Source organism: Epinephelus moara, chromosome 12 (assembly GCF_006386435.1).
Source record: "Epinephelus moara isolate mb chromosome 12, YSFRI_EMoa_1.0, whole genome shotgun sequence".
Taxonomy (NCBI): Eukaryota; Metazoa; Chordata; class Actinopteri; order Perciformes; family Serranidae; genus Epinephelus; species Epinephelus moara.
Window position 1 is genome coordinate 29823646 of NC_065517.1, and position 20249 is coordinate 29843894.

General features: G+C 40.6%; 1 protein-coding gene across 2 annotated transcripts; it reads right to left on the minus strand.

Annotated features, from left to right (window-relative positions):
• Nucleotides 1–836: 836 nt before the first annotated feature.
• blk (BLK proto-oncogene, Src family tyrosine kinase) lies at nucleotides 837–12723 on the minus strand. Of its 2 annotated transcripts, none has more exons than XM_050057650.1 (14): nucleotides 12547–12723; nucleotides 11175–11261; nucleotides 10909–11005; nucleotides 10747–10777; nucleotides 9164–9254; nucleotides 8972–9070; nucleotides 8753–8856; nucleotides 8482–8631; nucleotides 7861–8013; nucleotides 7580–7759; nucleotides 5772–5848; nucleotides 4769–4919; nucleotides 2640–2771; nucleotides 837–1604 (listed from the first exon to the last, which is right to left on the minus strand). In XM_050057650.1, exons 3-14 carry the CDS (start codon nucleotides 11002–11004, stop codon nucleotides 1402–1404), a joined length of 1467 nt encoding a protein of 488 aa, XP_049913607.1. In that variant the 5' UTR covers nucleotide 11005; nucleotides 11175–11261; nucleotides 12547–12723; the 3' UTR covers nucleotides 837–1401. The 2 variants fall into 2 exon arrangements, with proteins under 2 accessions (XP_049913607.1, XP_049913606.1); XM_050057649.1 differs by having other exon boundaries at nucleotides 838–1604; nucleotides 9164–9257; nucleotides 12547–12706.
• Nucleotides 12724–20249: the final 7526 nt, after the last annotated feature.

Consider the following 20249-nt stretch of genomic DNA (forward strand, 5'->3'; position numbering starts at 1 on the left):
AAAAAATAAAAAGTCTTTCCTCCTCACAGACGGTCTCTTTTAACCACCAAATACCAAGCAGATGTTTTTAAACATAACAAAAATGTGAAGACCTCAACCTATTCGGCGTGTGAGAGTGTTCTAGCTGTGTGGCATTTGCGGAATGCTGACTCACACTTCCTGTTTCCTGTCCATTCAGGAAGTGGCAGGGTTTAACCCCTGGCTGCCGCGGCCATTCCACCCTCTTATCTCCAAGATACTGTCTGGGCCCCCAGGGGATGGTTTAGGATCAAAACCACTGTAATTTAGGAGAGTCCGTTGCTTTTAGAGGCTTCCTGTTGGCGATTCCTGTCTCTTACACTTAATGATGAGGTAAACGTTTAGGTCATGAAGTTAGTAGGTTGTTGTCAGTGTTCTAATGTGATTCAAACTAAAATTAAAATCCTAAACTTTCATTCAGTCTGCAAAAGTTCATCCAATTTCCATAACCGCTTATCCTGTTGAGGGTTGCGGGGGGGGGGGGGCTGGAGCCTATCCCAGCTGACACTGGGCGAGAGGCAGGGTACACCCTGGACAGGTCACCAGACTATCACAGGGCTGACACATAGAGACAGACAACCATTCACACTCACATTCACACCTACGGACAATTTAGAGTCACCAATTAACCTGCATGTCTTTGGACTGTGGGAGGAAGCCGGAGTACCCAGAGAACATGCAAACTCCACACAGAAGAGCTCCCTCAGCCTGGGTTTGCATGTAAAGGATGTTTTAATGACGCTGTAATTAAACCAACTGGATTGAAATACAAGAACAAACCAAAGTTTTAAATAATGTAAATATTTTTATTTACAAAAACATGTATGAAAGTATAAATTCTCTTTAAAAAGCCCCCTTTTTTAATTACGTATCGCTGAATGACTGAAGGAAGTTTTAAAAAGTGCAAAGTATCGTGCATGTAATCTCAGGCTGCTTGTTTTTGTACCATGCAAAGGTTTCATCTGTAACTTCACCTGTGCCAACTTACTTTCTCAGGTCCAAAGGCCTCTCAACACTGTGCATGTACTGTATTTGTATTTCCATACTCCTTCTTTTAACCGTCGTATATCAGTCCTAATCATGTCTCCTGGTTCTTGGCCGTTATCAAGAATGAGAGCCATCAATAGCAGGACAGTCAGTGTAAGAAAACTTTGCGCTGAAGGTGTGAATGTTTCATTTATGAACATGTAGTTGCTAGAGACAGGAAGCCGTGAATAGCTTTCACATTCACTTAGAAAGCAGACTTAAAAAAGAGTCCATTTGAAATTCGTAAAAAAAATAAATTGTGTCCGTTGGTCCTCATCCTCTGTCCTTTCAAGTTTCACATTTCTCTTTAGCACGTTTTGCTGTCTTCGGGTTATCAGCAGGAAACCTTTTGTTTAATCACGGCTGCATCTCATATTGTCCCTCTGTGGCGATAAAGAAGTCGTTGAGAGTGTTCTGCAGAAATTCAAAAGTCGGCCGGTCCTCAGGCTTCTGCCGCCAGCACATTTTCATAATGTCATAGAGTTCCTCGGGGCAGCCGTCCGGACGTGGCATCCTGTACGACTTGTCCAGGCTCCTGATCACCTCTGGGTTGGTCATCCCTGATTCAGAAAAAGAAAATGCAGCTAGTGTTAGATTTTGATGTATTTTTAGTTATCATATAGTGTAATTTACTAAGTCTTTGGTTTCTAAACAATGTATTAAAGGAATACTTCACCCCCAGCTAGCCATTGGTATATCAATTACTTACCCTGTGTTACATTAAATTAATGAAGAAAACACTTTTCTCGCATGCCTCTGATGAATGAAGAATCAAAACATTTATAAACAAACCTTGATGAATTGAAGTCATAGGGGTCCACGTTTGACAACAGGGAAAATATATGAAAACATCCATTTACAAACTCTCTCACAACTCATGCAGTATAATCCAAGTCTCATTTATCCAGTCGTATGCTCATTTCTTCCCAAACAGACAGCCCTTTCTGACAGGGAACTGAACTGAAAGTGAAACTTATCTGTGTTCTCTTCAAAACCAGACTCCATTGACAAAAACAGTAATTTTACCTTGCTAAACACAGGAGCTGCTGGTCTACCACTGCCTTGATTGGTAGTTTGTTTTTTGGTATTGTGTGACTTTAGTGTTTTAAAGGGTTAGTTCGGATTCACCACATTCGCACAAAAGCACAAACAAACTACAGATCAAGGCAGCAGTAGACCAGCAGCTCCCATGTTCAGAGAGCTAAAATGACTGGTTTTGTCAATGAAGTCTGGCTTCGAAAAGTGTGACTCTTCGTTCAATTCCATGTTGGAAATGGCTGTTTGTTTGGGAAGTATTGAGCATACAACTGGTTAAATGAGACTTGGATTACACTACACAAGTTGTGTGAGAGTTTGTAAACAGATTTGATGTAGTTTTGCCCCTCTGACTTCAACTGATCCAGTATTTATTCCAATTTTTGGATTCTTCGTTTGCCAGAGGCATGCAAGACAAATTCTATCTTTAAGCATTCAACATAACATCAGCGAGTCATTGATATACAAATAATTATTTTGTGGATCAAGTATTCCTTTAAAACATGATTTGTGCTTAAGTACATTTCTCTCGTACTTTATTTGCTTCTTATTTATCGTACCTGGGTAGGGTATTCTTCCATAGGTGACTATCTCTGTGAGGAGGATCCCAAAGGACCACACATCCGATTTGATGCTGAACGTGCCGAAATTGATGGCCTCCGGAGCCGTCCATTTGATGGGAAATTTAGCGCCTAGTTGTCAGAAAGAGAGTGGAAACAAAGCAGAGGAAATTGTGTTAGTGCGTTATGACTGTAGAGAATATGTAGGAGTGTGTATGTGTATGTGTGTGTGAATGTGCCTTTGTTCCTTTTAATGTGGGGCGATATGACGACATGTACCTGGAGGTGACAGAGATTTGATTACGGGTAGAGAGATTACTGTGCCATTTATACCGAGGTGGCAATCTCTTTAATATCTCTGATTGTATTTGTCCTTTTTTGGCAATGATGGACAAATATTCTATTTGAATATTTGTCTGTGTGATAAATTTGTCAGGTTTTTACTTCACTTGAATAAACCCAAGACAGACATTCCTATCATCATTATATGTGAAATGATTTCTCAGTTGAATTTCTCAATTAATGACTGTATAACAATATAGACTGTCATCACAATACAAAATAACCTGCACTATGGTAGAAGATTTTACCCATATCGCTCACCTCTGTGCCTCCACACGATAGTATAGGACAGATGTTGCACGAAAACCACAGCATGTTATCGCAATAATAGTTGAGAAAGTGTGCATCTATAAAGATTTGAGTGATGCATTCAGGGTCATACAGTAGCTACCATTGATGAGGTCTCTAGTATTTTGGGGGTTGTATTGAACTGGGGAGAGTTGATATGTTCCAGTTAAAATGAAATGGTGCTTAGTGCAGTATTTTTAGACATCAGGCAGAAAACAAAGTACTTCATGTTCATGAACACAGGTGTAGCTCGATGTGGCGATCTGAATCATTGGCAAGGGCCCCCACCCCCACTCCACAGGCACCAGTGCAACCATGCCGCCTTCACTGCGTCACCTGACTTCCCCTTTTGCTTCTGTCATTATAGAAGGTGTGGGATTGAGTCCTAAAACCTGGAAATCACCCAGAAGTAACCCAGGTCCTTGGTGTACAACATAAAATACAACAGGAAATACCCCACTTGTCAATTTTGAAGCTTTTATCCATCTGAAAAAGACATTTGCAAACAGAGACTGAGGCTAAAGAAAATCACCATGCCCAACACGGCCTTACAGCCTCATTGAGGTGGCAACGTTATGTCTTGCGACTGTGGTGTAGTTTGTTTATAGCCTAGCGTTAGCTTTTAACTTCTGCATTTACCCTTCAAACTTCATAAAAGTGGAGTTAATTTGTGAAGAGTATCTTGCTGAAAAAAAAGAAAAACCTGCAAGTATTAGATTGAGATTATTTTCTGCAATAATCCAAAATCCAGTGATTGAACCAGGATGACGTTAACTATCGAATCAGCCCACAAAAAGCTGCTTGTGCAAATGACCTTTGGAGTTGGAGTCTCAAACAGGCCTGTTGGTTTAACTGTTGTCAAGGAAACCTAACATGGGTAGTTCTTCCATCTTGCCTGTTTCAAAAAAACAGGCACTTGCGATAAAAACTATATTTTAATTTTGCCGTTTATTGGTAAAAGTTGCCCCTCTAACACACATCTCTTGTTCCTTTGAGTTTATTATTATTATTATTATTAAGTTCGACTTGGACAAATACATTTGCCAAATGAGTGTAATGTAATTTAGACCGTCATGCTCCTGATGCAAATTTGCGTTTACTCGAATAACGGAGGCATGACATGACCTTCTCTGCCTTACTTTGCCTCTGATCGGCTTATCCTGAAATTCTTACCCTAACCCTAACCAGTCTCACTCCTCATGCCTAAACCTAACAAATCCAACCAACAAGGCAACAAGTATGCGCGAATCAGAGAGAGAATAGAGTGGGTCATGCCTTCGTTATCCTAGGACATGCAAATTTGCTTCCTGGATCACGCAAACTTTACAGAAATCTACAATTTAACTGACATTTGAAAAAAAACGTGTTTTAGAATCCCTTTTTGGTTCATTTTAGTGGGGATGGGGTGTTGTATTGGGGGACTTGAGCTCCTGAAACCTTTGGCTACTGCCCTGGATGCATATATCGTCCACTGTGGGGAGACACTGCACATACTGCACCTTCTTGAGCTGTGTACTCGGACTCGATGATCCTGGCCAGGCCGAAGTCTGCTATCTTGCAGTGCAGGGTTTCGCTGACCAGAATGTTGGCTGCACGCACGTCTCGGTGGATGTAGTTCTTCCTCTCGATGTACGCCATGCCTTCAGCTATCTGTCGTATGGAGAGGAGAACAAGAGTATGAGAAGGGAATTACCAGATCAAAGGCATTTATTTTTCCCAAGAAATATGACAACTACATTCTAAAGACATGTTTTACGGCATACTGAATCCATGGACTAGATGGTGGTCTTGTGCACATACTGCATGTGTCTGTTTTCTTTTGGTCAGTGTCTACAGCACAATCAAGCAGCTACAGCATGTGTGAGCACTTGTGTATGATAATGGCAGCAAAGTGGGTTTTACAGGATGTGCCAACTATCAGGAAGTCAAATGGCTTTTTTTGGAGGGGCAAAAGAGTTCTGAGGGAGCTCACTGTAAATGGAAAAAAACAGCATGATTTCCTGTCCGGATGTTAATAATTGACGTAGGGTGAGGCTTTCAAGCCAGACGAGCAAAAGCCCCACCACAGAAACCACACAGCTACTGCTGACAGTTTCCACGCCAGTTTTCACATCATAGCTGGTGTCAAAGCACACTCTATAACAGCCAGGGTACACAGCAGCTTGTGTGGGTATAAATAGAGTTTGAGGTCAGTGAGAAGGCTAGTGTTTTTGTCAGAGAATGTAAAAATCAGTGAATTAAGTTAAATGTCACGCTGTGGTAAACAACAGCAGCAGTGAGATAAATGTCTACACATAAAAACTGACACACTCACAGGCAAGGTTAAAGAAAGTTCCTGTGTTTGTCTAATTTTCTGAGAAAAAGCTTGCATTATATCATGGAGAGGAGTGAGTTAGATGAGTTAGCAGTGTGATGAAATGGTCACGTACAAGATGCGATCCTGCACATTCATGAAGATCATGTTGTTGAAATGGTGCAGTTACAGTAAAAAAAGTTTCCCACCTGCGCTGACATGTCTATCAGCTTGTTCAGCTTTATCTTTTTTCCGTCGTCTGATTTCAGAAAGTCCAGGAGACATCCTGCAAATGAGAAAAGAAGAAGCACAACTCATAAATGACACATGATGTCTTTTCACAGAAATGTCTTTTCACAGAAATGTTGTTTCACAGAAACGTCTTACAGTTTTAAACAGATTACACAGAAACACATATGTTTCCTCTTGCCTGTAGTGCTATTTGTCAGTCTAGATTGTTTTGGTGTGAGTTGCAGAGTGTCGGAGATATCAGCCGTAGAGATGTCTGCCTTCTCTCCAATATAATGGAACTAGATGGCACTCAGCTTGTGGTGCTCAAAGTGCCAAAAAATATATTTGAAAAACTCAACATCAATGTCTCTTTCCAGAAATCATGACTCGGTTACTCGAGATAATTCACAGACCTTGTTGTGAGCAGTTTCATGTCGGAACTATTGTTTTTTTTTTTACTGAACAACACCTGGCAACCGTATCACCACACAGAGGGAAGAGTGCATCTACTCATGGACGTTAGGCTTGTGACGGTGTGAGATATACACCTAAATGGGATCCTCCTCGACTGAGCTGTAACATAAGCCAGCTCAGTGGGGCTAGGTGAGCTAGTAATCGATGCACACTTCCTTCTGCAAGTGATACAGCTGGTGAGTGTCAGCCAACCATATCATCGAGTATCTCTTTATAGCACCATGAACAGAGTGCAATCTAGTTCCTCTATATTCGAGAGAGGGCAGACATTGCTACAGCCGATATCTCCAACACTCTGCAACTCACACCAAAACAATCTAGATTGATACACAGCACTACAGGTAAGAGGAGGAATGTATATCTGTCCCTTTAAGGCTCCGATAATGCAAACACTTCAATTCAGTACAACCCTGTAAATGCTATATTTACTTGTAAAGCCTTTTGTTGCTCAATTTTTAGTTGATGGAGCTCTCCAGTAATCTCTGAGTTTATGGTGTTTCAGGTAGTTTGCCCTCTCCCCAACTTAGTGCACAACATCATAATAAAATGACCAAATTGAATTAAATCTCTGACTGTCATAAAATGAGTTTTTAGACCACTTGCTCCTGTGTTCAGTGATGTTATTACTGTTTATCTCAATGGAGTTTGGCTTTGAAGAGAGCGATATAACAGCTTTCGCTCCCCATCAGAAATTGCGACGGCAAGGTAGATCAGTGAAAATATCCTGTATGTAGCATACACTTAAACTGATACTGATCCCCACTCTCTCTCTTCTTGTATACACCAGCTCCCATAGCAGCTCTTTTTCTCTGCTCCTATGGCAGCTCGACTCCTCTCCTCACCACTTATGTATAAAGAGAACTCTGTAGCTGTTGCTGTGTCTCGTGTGTGACAAAGACTGGATGAGGAGAGACTCATTGTTGAGGTCGAGAAATATCCTGAGCTAAACAACCCACAATGAAAAAGACAATAGCCAAAAAGATACTTCCTGGCGAGTCATAGCTCTGGAGATCGGCTCTTCAGGGGAGAAACGTTTAATTAGGGGCTCTGTACATATGATTTAAAGCTAATGTTAAGGTGAAGGAAGTACAGATCTTTCAGTAAAAGCAGTGATAACTTTGTGTGGTCGTCTGACCACAATGACTTGCAGCATGATGCATCCAGTGAGTGCTAGGGGTGGCACTTGATGCGTTGTGCTGCAGTGGTGCCAGTGGGTATGGATACATATTATACAATCCCACTTCAAAAGATCCGAACTATCCCTGTAATCATTCCAAAAATATCCCCACCTCCCCTTTACTTTTTGTCTTACCATTGACCATGAACTCGGTGACAATAAGAATGGGTTCCTTAGTGACCACAGCATGGAGGCGCACCAGTCGTTCATGCTGCAGCTGCTTCATCAGGTTGGCCTCCTGCAGGAACGCCTCAGGCTCCATTGTTCCCTCCTTTAAGGTCTTGATAGCGACCTTCTGGGTGTTCTTATAGTAACCTGCAGTTAGAATTAACACTGGGTGTTTAACTCACTGTTCTCGTCTGTCTAGGCTTATAAAATGTTGCTGATGAGAGGATGAATTGTGAACTTTCTCTCACCCATCCACACTTCTCCAAACTGCCCGGCCCCCAGTTTCTTCACCATTTTCAGCGTCTCTCTGGGAATCTCCCACTCGTCCTGAGCCCATGGCTGCTCGGGTGGTTTCGCCTTACAAGGGGCATACAGCCGCTGACACAAACCATCTGCTGTACCTGCATCCAAACGTGAGACACATAGCTGTAATAAACAATCCTTGCCTTTGTGCTAAATTTAGTGTCTGAAGAAGTCTGATGAGCTTTTGTTTCCTCAAATAATCTTAAAAGCTTGTTTGGGTGCGCTTGTTTCTCATGAGCTGCTGTGCATTGGCAGCCATTCTAGAGATTTGGCCTTCTTATCTTGTGGTTTAGTCGCACAGGAGTGGAAAGACTATCACTCCTCTCACACAGGAAATGCACAATGCATCACAAGGGTCTAACTTCCCCCATCGATTCAAAGTCAGTGCAGAAGTCTTAGAATTCACAGCAGTGAACCAAATCTGAATCCAAATCAACACATGGTGTTAGTTTTTGGATTACCGATTTGGAAACATTTTGAAACCTGTATGCAGGCATACTTATTTTTAAATAGTTAAGTTCTAAAAGAAAAGTTTTGTGGATTAATAAAATGTGTTTATTACTTACGGGTGTAGTATTTAACCAGCTCCTGTAGCGATGGGAATGTGGTGGAGGGTGAGATGTAGTAGCCACCTTTGTCCATACAGCGGATCTTGTAGTGTTTTACCACATCTCCTTGCTCCGATGTGTGATCTCTGACTGACAGCGAGAAAGACCCTAAGAGAGAAACGAATAGATCTTAGTTACATGTCGACATTAATACTTGTCTTGAAACTGTAACTGTCATTGTAAAGTATGGTTTGTGGCGTGATCACACAAAGAAACTGATGGCAATCACCTTTACAGGTCTCGCTCTCTCGCACTAGAAAGGCGCCCGGTTTATTTCCGGGAGCTAAAAGTAGTCGTTCAGTCTCTCTCCTACCCATGTCCTTGAAAAACCATCTGCAGGAGACAGAACCACAAAATACACTTTATGTAACCAGTTAAAGCACATACATTTATATTTAACAGTCCATAAAATTTAGATTTTGTTAACATTCATGACGTTATTTCTTACTTTTCCACCTCCAGCGTATCTGCTCTGGCTACATAATTGCATGGTATGAGGCCCTCCTGTCCTGTCACCAACGATCTAGCAACCCACCAATCTCCATTTCTACAAACACAGCAGATCGTTTACATTTTGTCAGATCAGAAGTACTTCTGTTGCTGAGACCTGCTATAGTGACGAAAGGACGAGGCAACTTACTCTTGTAAAACCTTAAGTTTGTCTCCCTTTTTGAAAGGTAGATCGTTCTCGTTGGTCGCTTTGAAGTCATGTTGAGCCACAAACACAATGTCTTCTAAAGAGAAGCAGAGCAAACTGTTGATTCAACCAAAGCAATCTTCCAATAACAACAGTAATTTCAATTATTGATTGTGAATGTTGACTTCTTTTTTGTTTTGTTTGGCTACTATGCTGGACGTAAAAGTTAAAGGGCAAGTTCTATATTTTTTAACCTGAACCCTATTTCCTCAAGTTTTTGAGTCTTAGTGACTAAAGGGAACAACAGGTTTTGAAAGTGGTCACAAGGCTGCAGCCAAAAACGGTGAAATGGGCTCCAGTGTAACCACTTGAGGCATGTTCATACCATCAGATTGTGCCCACTAAGGCTCTGGTCACACAGAAAGCGTTTTAGCAGCTGGAGGCACCTCGCATTTTTCCACGTGCCTCATGTTTCTGGGCTCTAGGCGTCTGGCGCTCTGAACTCCTTTAGCTGAAAAGACTCCAGTTCAGAGCGGAAAACGCCCCACATCATCTCTTTTTTCGCATTGTCTATTTGGATCATTTGAGAGGCAAATTCTTCTGTGGTGGTCATGACAACAAGTTTACAGTTGGTAAACAATGGAGGAGAAACTGGTGGTGGCTAGCTATAGAGTTACACGGCCCAACAATAGACAGCAGGTTGTCAAACTCCCCCTGAGTCATCCTAAAATATAGGCAAAGCTCCTGGACCAACTGGTGGTACTCCCCATGATCCACCCTCTTTTTTAGGGTCTCATGTACCCACGCAGATCTCTGTTTCCCTGTGCCCAACAAATTATTTGCTGACAGCCTCTCACCCTCAACCAGAGCTACAGCAAGTACCCTCTGCCTCAACATTTTAGGAACTAGATACTGATTACCGTGAAATAAGACTGATAACACAGGAAGGTTAATGTAAGCAGGTCATGGGGTGGTCCCACTTTCCGTGTGATCGGGGCCGAACAGTGATTATTGTCTCTGGTTTCTGGTTCAACAAAAAGGATCTTACTCTTTAACAAAAAGGTCTATCTCTGTAGGGATCCTTTCCATAATGTTGTCAGACACGTAGAATAATAATCTGAGCCTGTCAGAGACAAAAGCAAACACTTTTGATGGACGTAACTTTAAAGTGACAGCGCAAACATGCCCTAAATGTTACATTGCAGCCTGTTTCACCTCTTGCTCTCACGCAATATTGGACCAATTTCAAAAATGAATGTTTCCATTAGTCACTTAGAGACAAAGACACGAGAAATTAGAGTCCAGGTTGAAAATGACTGAACTCACCCTTCAAATAGTAAAAGAACATACAGCACAAGCATAGTTTTTACACTGTCTGTGTCAGTGACATGAAAACGACTGTCTTTTGTTAACGATCTCATCTTTTCCCCAGAAGAGAACGGAGGAAACACAACCAAGATTTTGATCACTAAACATAGCCTCTTCTCACTGCCACTAATGTCTCTCTGCACAGCGACAGCCGACTGCTTTAGACACAGTTAATGTTCAGTAGAAAGTTTGTTATGTGTGTTGTGTTCAGTGATTACCATTATCCACATATGTGTTTCCACCTCGTGCCTAAAGAGGGAAAAAATACGTTCTTAAATATTCCATATTTCAAATACACCAAAGAAAAACACAATTTAAAGTGATTAAACCACGTTCATTTCACATCACAGTAAAGTACAATACCCAAGTGGTGTACTTACTATGTGATTTGACGAGTTGGAAACCCGAGAGTTGTGTTTTCCTTTGTAGAATTTGTCATCTTTTACTTGTTTCTGGCCACTGCAAGCGCAGCCCATCCTGCATGTATAATGGCAATCCTCCTCAGTTATACTAACAGGGTTTACTCAATGTAACAGTACAACACAGCACTGCATGATGTCGTGCAGTTCATTCCACACTATCAAATTCAACCAGTTCCTGCTAAGAGCCTCAGATAGTCACGGTATATTCATTTCTGTGCTCTTACCTGAAAAAGCAGATGAGCTTTACAGAAGCTGTTTTCAGTCTCCACTCCTCCCACTGCAGGGCCCAGTCTGTGAGTTCATGCCCAGGGCTGGAAAAAATAATAGTTTAAAATCACTCAAAATTCGCTAAATCATCGGTGGAGAGTCCCTTTTTAGTTTAATGTCTTGATAACAAGTGCGCTTAAAGCCAAATGCTTCTCAGAAGAGGAAGTGGAAAACATGTTTTCATTTTTATTTGGTAGCATTTGCATTTACAGTTTATGACACAGTCGTGTTGTCCTGTCAGTTAAAAATAGAGAAAAAATGAAGTGCTAAAAATAACCAATAAGAAGGAGAAGCAGAAGATTACAGGGAACTCTTATGTCAATGTAAAGCAACATGTTTTTTACACATGGTGCACTTGTGACTGCTGTTTCTGAATCTTTTTTTTTATAGAAGATTCTCACTTAGAAACATTTAAACAGATGATGAATATTAAAAATAAGTCCAAAAAAGAGTCATAACAATAGTTATAAGAGCCAGTTTAAGCACCATTACTTATAGCTCAATAACTTCGATGTTTATCACAGATGTTTAACTTCATGGTCGTACATGCAAATGTCAAAATGGCAGTACTTGTCTTGTTACGATGTCCCATAGACAGTATGCAACTAAACCTTCAGAGAGCAGGACGCTTGGACTTCACACATGGTTTGACTGCTGGTTATTAAATGGCTTTAGCTGTCACCTTCTTTGTGTTGCAACTGTAACAGGAATATTATTTAAAAAAAAAACAATAAATGAATAAATAAAATTTTAACTATGCCATAAAATTACGTGCAAAACTTGCTCTCAGAAAACCAACTGTCATGGTGACAATCTTCGAGATTTTATCACCCAACAAATATCCAGTGACGTGTGAATAAAACTGTGACCATTATATTACAAGTGGAAGTCACAACTTGTTTTTAACCTTTATTTATATCTAAGGGCAGCTTTTTTTTAAGAATACATCCCATACATGTTTTCATGATATAATTTTAAGAAGAATTACCTTTATTATCACTGACCTTTGCATCCTTTCTTTACCTCATGAAAAATTTAAGCGCGCTTTTAACTCACCACACACCGCACACACACTAGGGATTGTGTTTTGCTTAGTCTAATTTTATTTTCATGTATAATGTCAAGATATTTTTTGTAACCATTTGTGAGATTTTTGTCTCCTAATGGTTGCTGTAAATGTTCCACTGTTACAGTTCCAACTAACTGTGCGACGTTACGGCACACCAGTATGACTTATTTCAATCTTGTCCATCTAAAACATGACAAAAGTTTATTAAGTTCACTCTTTTTAATTCTGAATTTTACTTTTAATGAATAAATGATAAATACCTTGAAACTTGCCCCCCAGCTTGTGTCTTCAAAAGTACTCCAGATGTAAGACGTCTTCAATTTCCTTATTGAAAACCAGCAGCACATCAGTGTGTCACTCTCACTTGCTCATGAGTCTCTCTCTTGCTCTCCGTTTCCTTTTTTTCTTATCTCTCTATCTCTCTCGCAGTAAACACCAGGGCCTCCCTCCATGGGGGACTTCATTGAATTTACTGTAAATAGATAGTGGTGTGTCTATTTATTTTTCTCCAGTAATTCTCTTTTCCGTCGCCTCTGCTGCAGATCATCTAACATAACAGCACAAAGATCGCCCCCACCACCGTCCCATGATTAAACCATAATTATCTCACTTTGAGCAAACCTTTAACTGGTTAATTTGTAAAGTGGATAAAAGCAGACTTCTTCGGAGGTAGCACAGCCAAAGAGAAGGACGTTTACCAATTGATACAGTCAGTTGTATTTCAAAATGTGCTGTTGGACAGTCAATGATTTCTGTAAATAAGTTAGTGTGATTTTTTTGTTCTTGCATACCAAATGAGATCTGCAGTGGAAAAAGGGTTGAACTGTAAATGTATCTGTATGGGTGGTAAGTGTTGATAACAGATGTGGTTGAGTGCTGGGTACTATATTTATATATAAGAGAGAGCATTGTTTCCACAAACATGTTTCTCAGTTCCTCTAGTAGTTTAAGCAAGTGTACTGTCTATCCCTACAATGCTTAGTAAACTGCTCACAGCTATAAGGTTATTGTTGTTGTGTGGTTTTTACTTCTGCTTTTTGTTGCGTTACATGTTAAGGGAGGTGCATGTATTTGCCATTTTTAGACATGCAGTGTCAATGGGTGACATCTGGAAAGAAGAGGAACATCATAAGACCACCCAAAGAAGCATCTTCTCTCATCTCTTCTATCATCAGCTGCTGTGTTTCATGTTGAATATTGAAAACATATAAATATTTTTAAATGAGGGACTCCTGCCAAAGTCACAATATTTCCAAACAAAATTCTTCACAGTACGGATTGGAATAATCGTCCGTGCTCTTCTGTCAATGTATTTGTCACATGTTATTATATAAGGTACAATGCCAGTGAAATGTAATGTTAATTCAGTTCCTCTAGTTTGTGCATTATAAAAAAAGAGTGCAATAATAAATATATGTGTGTGATTAAGGGGCCTGTTTCCATACCGAGGATCCCCGTCAGGATGCTGTTGATGTGTAAGACTGGAAATTCCTCAGTATTGGAGGGGATATTCTGGATATCGCTGGAGTTTCTTCAAGCGTCTGAGGTGGAACAATATGCAACACCCAAGTCAGGCCGCCAGTGACATGGACACCATGATACCTGTTGACATTAAAATCCCTGCTTCTTCCCAAAGTCAACCATCAGCTCCTGACTTGGCAATAAAGCATCTTTTTTTATGTGTCTTTTTATTGTTTACGTATTAATGTAGTCCAAACCAGATTACTGGTGATTTTTTTCTGGATGAGATTGATCACAGGATGTGTAGCAGAAAGGTAGCTCAGTGTGATGAACAGATCTTTGTAATTCCTTAAGTTGCACATTCATGTCCAAACACTGAACTCACAAAGACTCCATTTGTACTTGTTTGTAAGAAAGTTGTTGAAGGACTTGTTTTTTGGCCAGATGTAGCTAGAAAGAAAATAACAAAGTGCCTTGTAGAGTGTTCAGCCTAACAGTCTAATGTGGTTTAAGCTACAACACTCAGAGGAAAGACAGAATGGCTGTCTACTTCAATAGCTCACAGTGTTAGAGGACTGATTAGAGATTCTGATGTTGTGGGTTCAATGCTAGTTGATGCTCAGTGAATTTTGAATGCCTTTGTCCAAATGAAGTGTGTGATTTTTCTCTGTATATTTCCATGCACTGCGTGGACTGCCATGAAATGTAATACTTGTACAAGTCAAGATTGAAAACATCCTTATAATGGTGATGTTGATAGGTTAATAGAGTTTGAGCCTATGTCCTGAAAGCAGAGAGCCAGCCTTCTGAACAACTGTCGCCAATTAATTCCTTCTACTAGGACACCTTAACAGTTGACTTTTGAATACCTTTGTCCAAAAGAGAGACTGAAAATCTTCAACAAAGAAAGCTCATGTGTCTCCAGTTCATTAGTTCAATGGGATAGAAGACTGGTTTGAAGATCAGAGGATCAGGGTTCAATTCTCAGGTGAGCAGTTAGTCTATTTTGCAAGCTGATGTCTGAAGGAGAAAGTTAAAATGTCTAAGAAACACAGACCAAGTGGCTCTGGCCTGGTAGCTCAGGCTGTTAGAGGACTGGTTGGAAGTCCTTAGGATGAATGTTCGATCCTAGTCCAGGGCAGGTGAATTTTAAATGCCGCTGTCCAGAGGACAGAGTGAAAGGCTCCGTGAAACACAACAGAAGTATGAGGTGGAATAGCTCAGGCTGTGAAAGAGCTGCTTGGGAATTCTGAGGTCAGAGGTTAAAATATAAATACGATGACCTTTTTTCATGATTTTGGACGACAAACTACCCTATCAGCTTTTTCATGGTTTTGCACGACATACTATACTTTATTATTTTTCACAACTTTGGACGACATACTTTATTATGATGTTTTTTCATCATTTTAGGTGACGTGCTATACTCATGAAAAAACTTCATAGTATAGCATGTCGTCCAAAATCATGAAAAAAAGTCATAGTATAGTATGTCGTCCAAAATCATGAAAAAAAGTCATAGTATAGTATGTTGTCCAAAATCATGAAAAAAGTCATAGTATAGCATGTCGTCCAAAATCATGAAAAAACTTCATAGTATAGTATGTCGTGCAAAACCATGAAAAAAACATCATAGTATAGTATGTCGTCCAAAATCATGAAAAAACGTCATAGTATAGCATGTCGTCCAAAATCATGAAAAAACTTCATAGTATAGCATGTCGTCCAAAATCATGAAAAATCTTCATAGTATAGTATGTCGTCCAAAATCATGAAAAAAGTCATACTATAGTATGTGTATAGTATGAACTGAACCCACATCCTCTGACCTTCATACCAGTCCTCCATCTCCCTGAGCTAACAAACTAAAGACACTCTAATGTGCCTCCTTGATGTTTTTCTCTTGCTCCTTTAGACAAAGTATTAAAAAAAGAAACAAAGTACATCCAAGTATAACTAATTTTAAAAAAAATCATACAATATGTCGAAAACCTAAATAATTCAGTACAGTGCGTTGAAAACACCTCAAGTTCTAATTTCACAAGACAAAAAATTACAGATTCAGACCAAAGTCAGGTGACATGGTAAAAAAAAATGGGGAGTCCCTGGAGAACTGCAGACGTGGTGGATGGTCAATGCATGGGACTTTCACAATGTACAGTAGGTTTGACTGTTAACCTGAATATTGTATGTAAAAAAAAATTAAAAATGAAAAAAAAACAACTCATAAAATNAAATGGGGAGTCCCTGGAGAACTGCAGACGTGGTGGATGGTCAATGCATGGGACTTTCATAATGTACAGTAGGTTTGACTGTTAACCTGAATATTGTATGTAAAAAAAATTAAAAATGAAAAAAAAACAACTCATAAAATATCTTAGTACAGTATGTCCTTAAATGAGAGTTTGCTTCTGTGCTTGGTTCTGGCTTTGACATTTTCTGGTTCAAAACTCCACCCTTTTAAATTTGTAATTGATTAGCCCTGCTGTAGTACATGTTTACAGAGCTTCTGTAACGCAGTATACATTCTTGCCACAAGATGGACCGGTGAACTAGTCTTGAGTTTTGGAGTATCTGCACACATGAAAGTACTATGCTTCCAATACCCATACTACCATACTATATAGTATGCCAGAATAAGATTCAGTATGTCCCAATACATAGTATGTCAGATGTAGTGTGCCAAAAATACCAGGATGTTCTGCTACATTTGATTTTGCTGCGCAGCAGTTTTGTGTGAAAGGAACTGAAGGCCTGCCCCAAATATAGATATCAGTGATTTAAACAAATAATAGCCTGGGCTATTAATTGAAGTTTTACTGTATCAGGGTTCATCTTTTAAGATGAAAGGGTCTTTGGGCAGAGGTCATTGCTTTGCAAGTTACAATTAAGTCTCAAGTCTTTCCCCTCAAGTCCTAAGGGAAGTCTGACAAGTCCAAAGTTTTAAACTTTTAGTTTTGAGTCCTTAACAAATCATAATGTGCTCTTAAATAAAAGTGATGCCAATATTTAATTTGCATTAATTAGTTTGAGTTAGATACTTTCGGTATTGATCTACTCACCCTTACTTCTGATACTCTTTGAGGAGGACTCTTATAGTGTTATGTTTAAGTACTGAACAGGACCCACAATGCAACAATTCAGACTCGGAGACAAAAAGTCAAAAGATAACAAGAGTTTGCTGAAATGTTCCAAGTAAAAATATCACCAAACAAAAACTCTTCAAACACACAATCCTCAGAGTCTCAGGGACAGACACAAAGCAGGGCAAGGCTGGCGTTAGACTGGAAATGAGACCTGAAGCACAGGAGACAGCAGTCAGGGAAAAAGAGCTGACAGAAAGAGGCAACAAAACATTCACGAAGGTTCCTCAATCAGAGTTGTTACCACCATGGGAAACGGCCAATTTGACAAATACTGGAGGTTGAACTGGAGTCTTTATAGTGAGCAGGCAGGTGAGTTCTTGATGGGCTGATTGACGGCAGGTGTGCAGTGGAGGCAGTGGAGGCAGAGAAGGCAGGGACGAACACGAGAGGGAGAGTGGCCAGCCACGCCCTGCAGCAAGGGAGAGACTAACACAGACAGGGGAGAGAGACAGACAAGAAACACTAGTATTATATATTCAAAGTCTATGTAATGACTGTGATCACCTGTGGACACATAAAGCAGTCCATGGCTGAGGTTCATTGTGTGGGTTGTTGTTGCTCCCCAGTGCTGACACTAGAGGGCGTAGAAAGTCATGTTTTAAACCCTTACTCTCCCAAAGTAGGTCCATTACAAGACACTTCTCCTGCTTTCCCCTAAATTCATGTCATTTCTATTTATAGACAACCCTTACATTGACCTCCTGTGTAAGAGTGAGTCAGTAGAGTGTTGAAATTTGGGGATTTTTATTGTGTAGTGCTTGTGTATCTGTATCGGGTGCGGATGTGAGTACAGATGCAAAAGTCTGTCACATTGGGGGGGAAAAATTGCAAGCTTATGTGCAGTATCAAAGTGTAACAATGCTTTGGGTTTTCACACCATACAGCACAGTTAACCAGGTCTTTCCTATTCTCACCCACACAATGCACTGTAGAGGGAATTCACCCCTCTTCTTCTGCGATGGAAACAATAAACACAAAACAATATGTCCTTGAGTTATCTAGCGGTAATTATGACCCTTTTGTTCCTGGTTTGTATGCTAAATGACGGTTAAATGTTATTAAGGTCGTATCAAATAATCTTGTGAGGAAGATATCAGTCAGAGTATGTTGTAACCTATAAGTGCGGGGAACAATAAATCTTGCAGCACCGGAAGTGTTTGTTTCCTATGGGGGGCTTTATACAACACGCAACGTGGGGATATTACTCTCTGGGCAACACTTCACAGGTTTTTGTTTAGACCACCTGTGCTGTGTGTGGGGACTGTGCTGTGCTGTAGTTCTCTGAAGGAACAACCTCACTTCAGTGCACACACACATACACACAAACACACACACACACACACAGGCTGCAGGTGCATGGTGAGTGTTATTGAGTGCGTCCTGGTTACTAACTGCTGTTTCTCTTTATGCTCTCCTTCTTCTGGTTTTCCATCAGCCCTTGTTTTCTTCCCAGGGCTTGGCGGATGCTTGTGTACAGCCCTGCTGGGGTCCCCAGACATTGCATCCTGCCTGCAGAAGGGTCATAAGTGGCCCCACAGGATAACCTGAACAACGGTGGGAAAGAAAGGGAGCGTGGGTCTCCTTTGCTAGCGCGGTCCTGGCCAAAAGCATACACGCTGCCAATGAGCGCTTTCATCCGTGTGAGTGTGCGCTGCATGTGACTGAAAATATGTGCTTATATGCATGTTTTAGATTTATGTGTGTGAGTGTGTGTGGTCAAACTGGACATTCAGTATGTAAAAATTATAAGTTAAATTGACATTACTGATGTAATAGTTGCTAAAAGCTGCATTGTAAGTGTTCAGTCATTGTTTATTAAAGCTTTGATTTATTCACACACACACAAATCAACACACAGGGACACACTTTCCTCAATTTTGATCCCCCTCTACATCACAAGAGGCCCCTCTTTGACTTCCTGTCTGTGTGGGAACCATTTCTATCCTCTGTCACACATGGAGTGAGAGAAGGTCTCGCTCCTACATTTGCTCTAAAAAGACAAAGTGATTGTCAATAAACAAGGAACAATTGAACTCCCCCTTGCATTCAACAGGCACTTCTGCTTTTCCTCTGGGATGCTCATGAGCTTTGGGAGAGCTTCACTTTTCCTATTGCTTTTCCTTCTTTAGTCGCCGGACATCAAGCACACTGATGAAACTGTATTGTGGCTTTATTTGTGGGGTTTACTGTACTGGCAGGACTTCCTGCTTGATACATATTATATATATGGGGCTGGATATCGATACTCAACTTAAAGTTTCAAAATGTCTCCAGTCAAATGATACCTGCATACGATCCCTTTTTACGCCAGGGGTTTGATTCGAGACCGTCACAACTTTCCGCTGGATCAGGAAATTTTCTGCTCAGGTATCCGGAGTTGCTCATTTTGATGTCTGCCTGGTTAGCATGAGCTAACACAGCAGCAGCAGCTAACATCCAACACTGAGCCATTAAAATGGTCCCCAACAAACTCACACCAAAATGTCTTGACTGTCATTAAACCTGTTAATAACAGTAATGTCGGATGTGTGATGCTAACAGTTCGGGTCCATGTCATTGGTTCGACATCCCATTAGTCCGACTGTCCGCGGTGCTGAACGGCTCGCGGCGGGTGTATGGTGCGCCGCGACCGGCTTGAGGCGGAGCAGGCTCACGGCTTATGTGTTTGTCACTTTCTTTTTCATTTTAACCCACACCATGATCTTTTCCTGACCCTAACCAAGTGGTTTTTGTGCCTAAACCTAACCAGACCTTAACAGCACATAACTTCCATGACACCACATATAAACTGCCAACATTTTGAGACTTGTGAAAGCTTTGAGTGCAGCAGCAACTACAACCCATGCAGTCTGTGTTGTGGGGAAGTCGAGCGGGATGTATTAGACAGAGCTGGCCGTTCTGTGTGCTGAGATGCCACCAAAATGTTTTAAGGTATGGCTATACTAGACACCACTCTATTCACACTATGGGTATGGAATGAAGTCTGTTATTGGAATTAGTATCACTTTACTTTTTTTAAATGATAGGCTACACAGCCCTAATTATGCACCTATATTTAAAGCTGGAGCGCAGGACATTCATAAAGGTCTGTTCGATTCAAGCCCTTGCCAAATGAGTTAGCACAATGCTAATTAAGCCTATCACGGACGGGGAAAGCCCTCTGAATTTCTCAGTATATCAAAGTCTTGGTGCTGGATGTCTGTTGCAAATGGAGTCGCATAAGGTAGTCTCATAACACAGGTAATACAGCCTATTAAATCTTAATTAGCCTATCAATATTAGTAAACAAATCTCTCCACACATGAAAAGTTCTCTATTTTCCTCCAAGATGTTTCCTTTTTTGGATTTGGAATCCA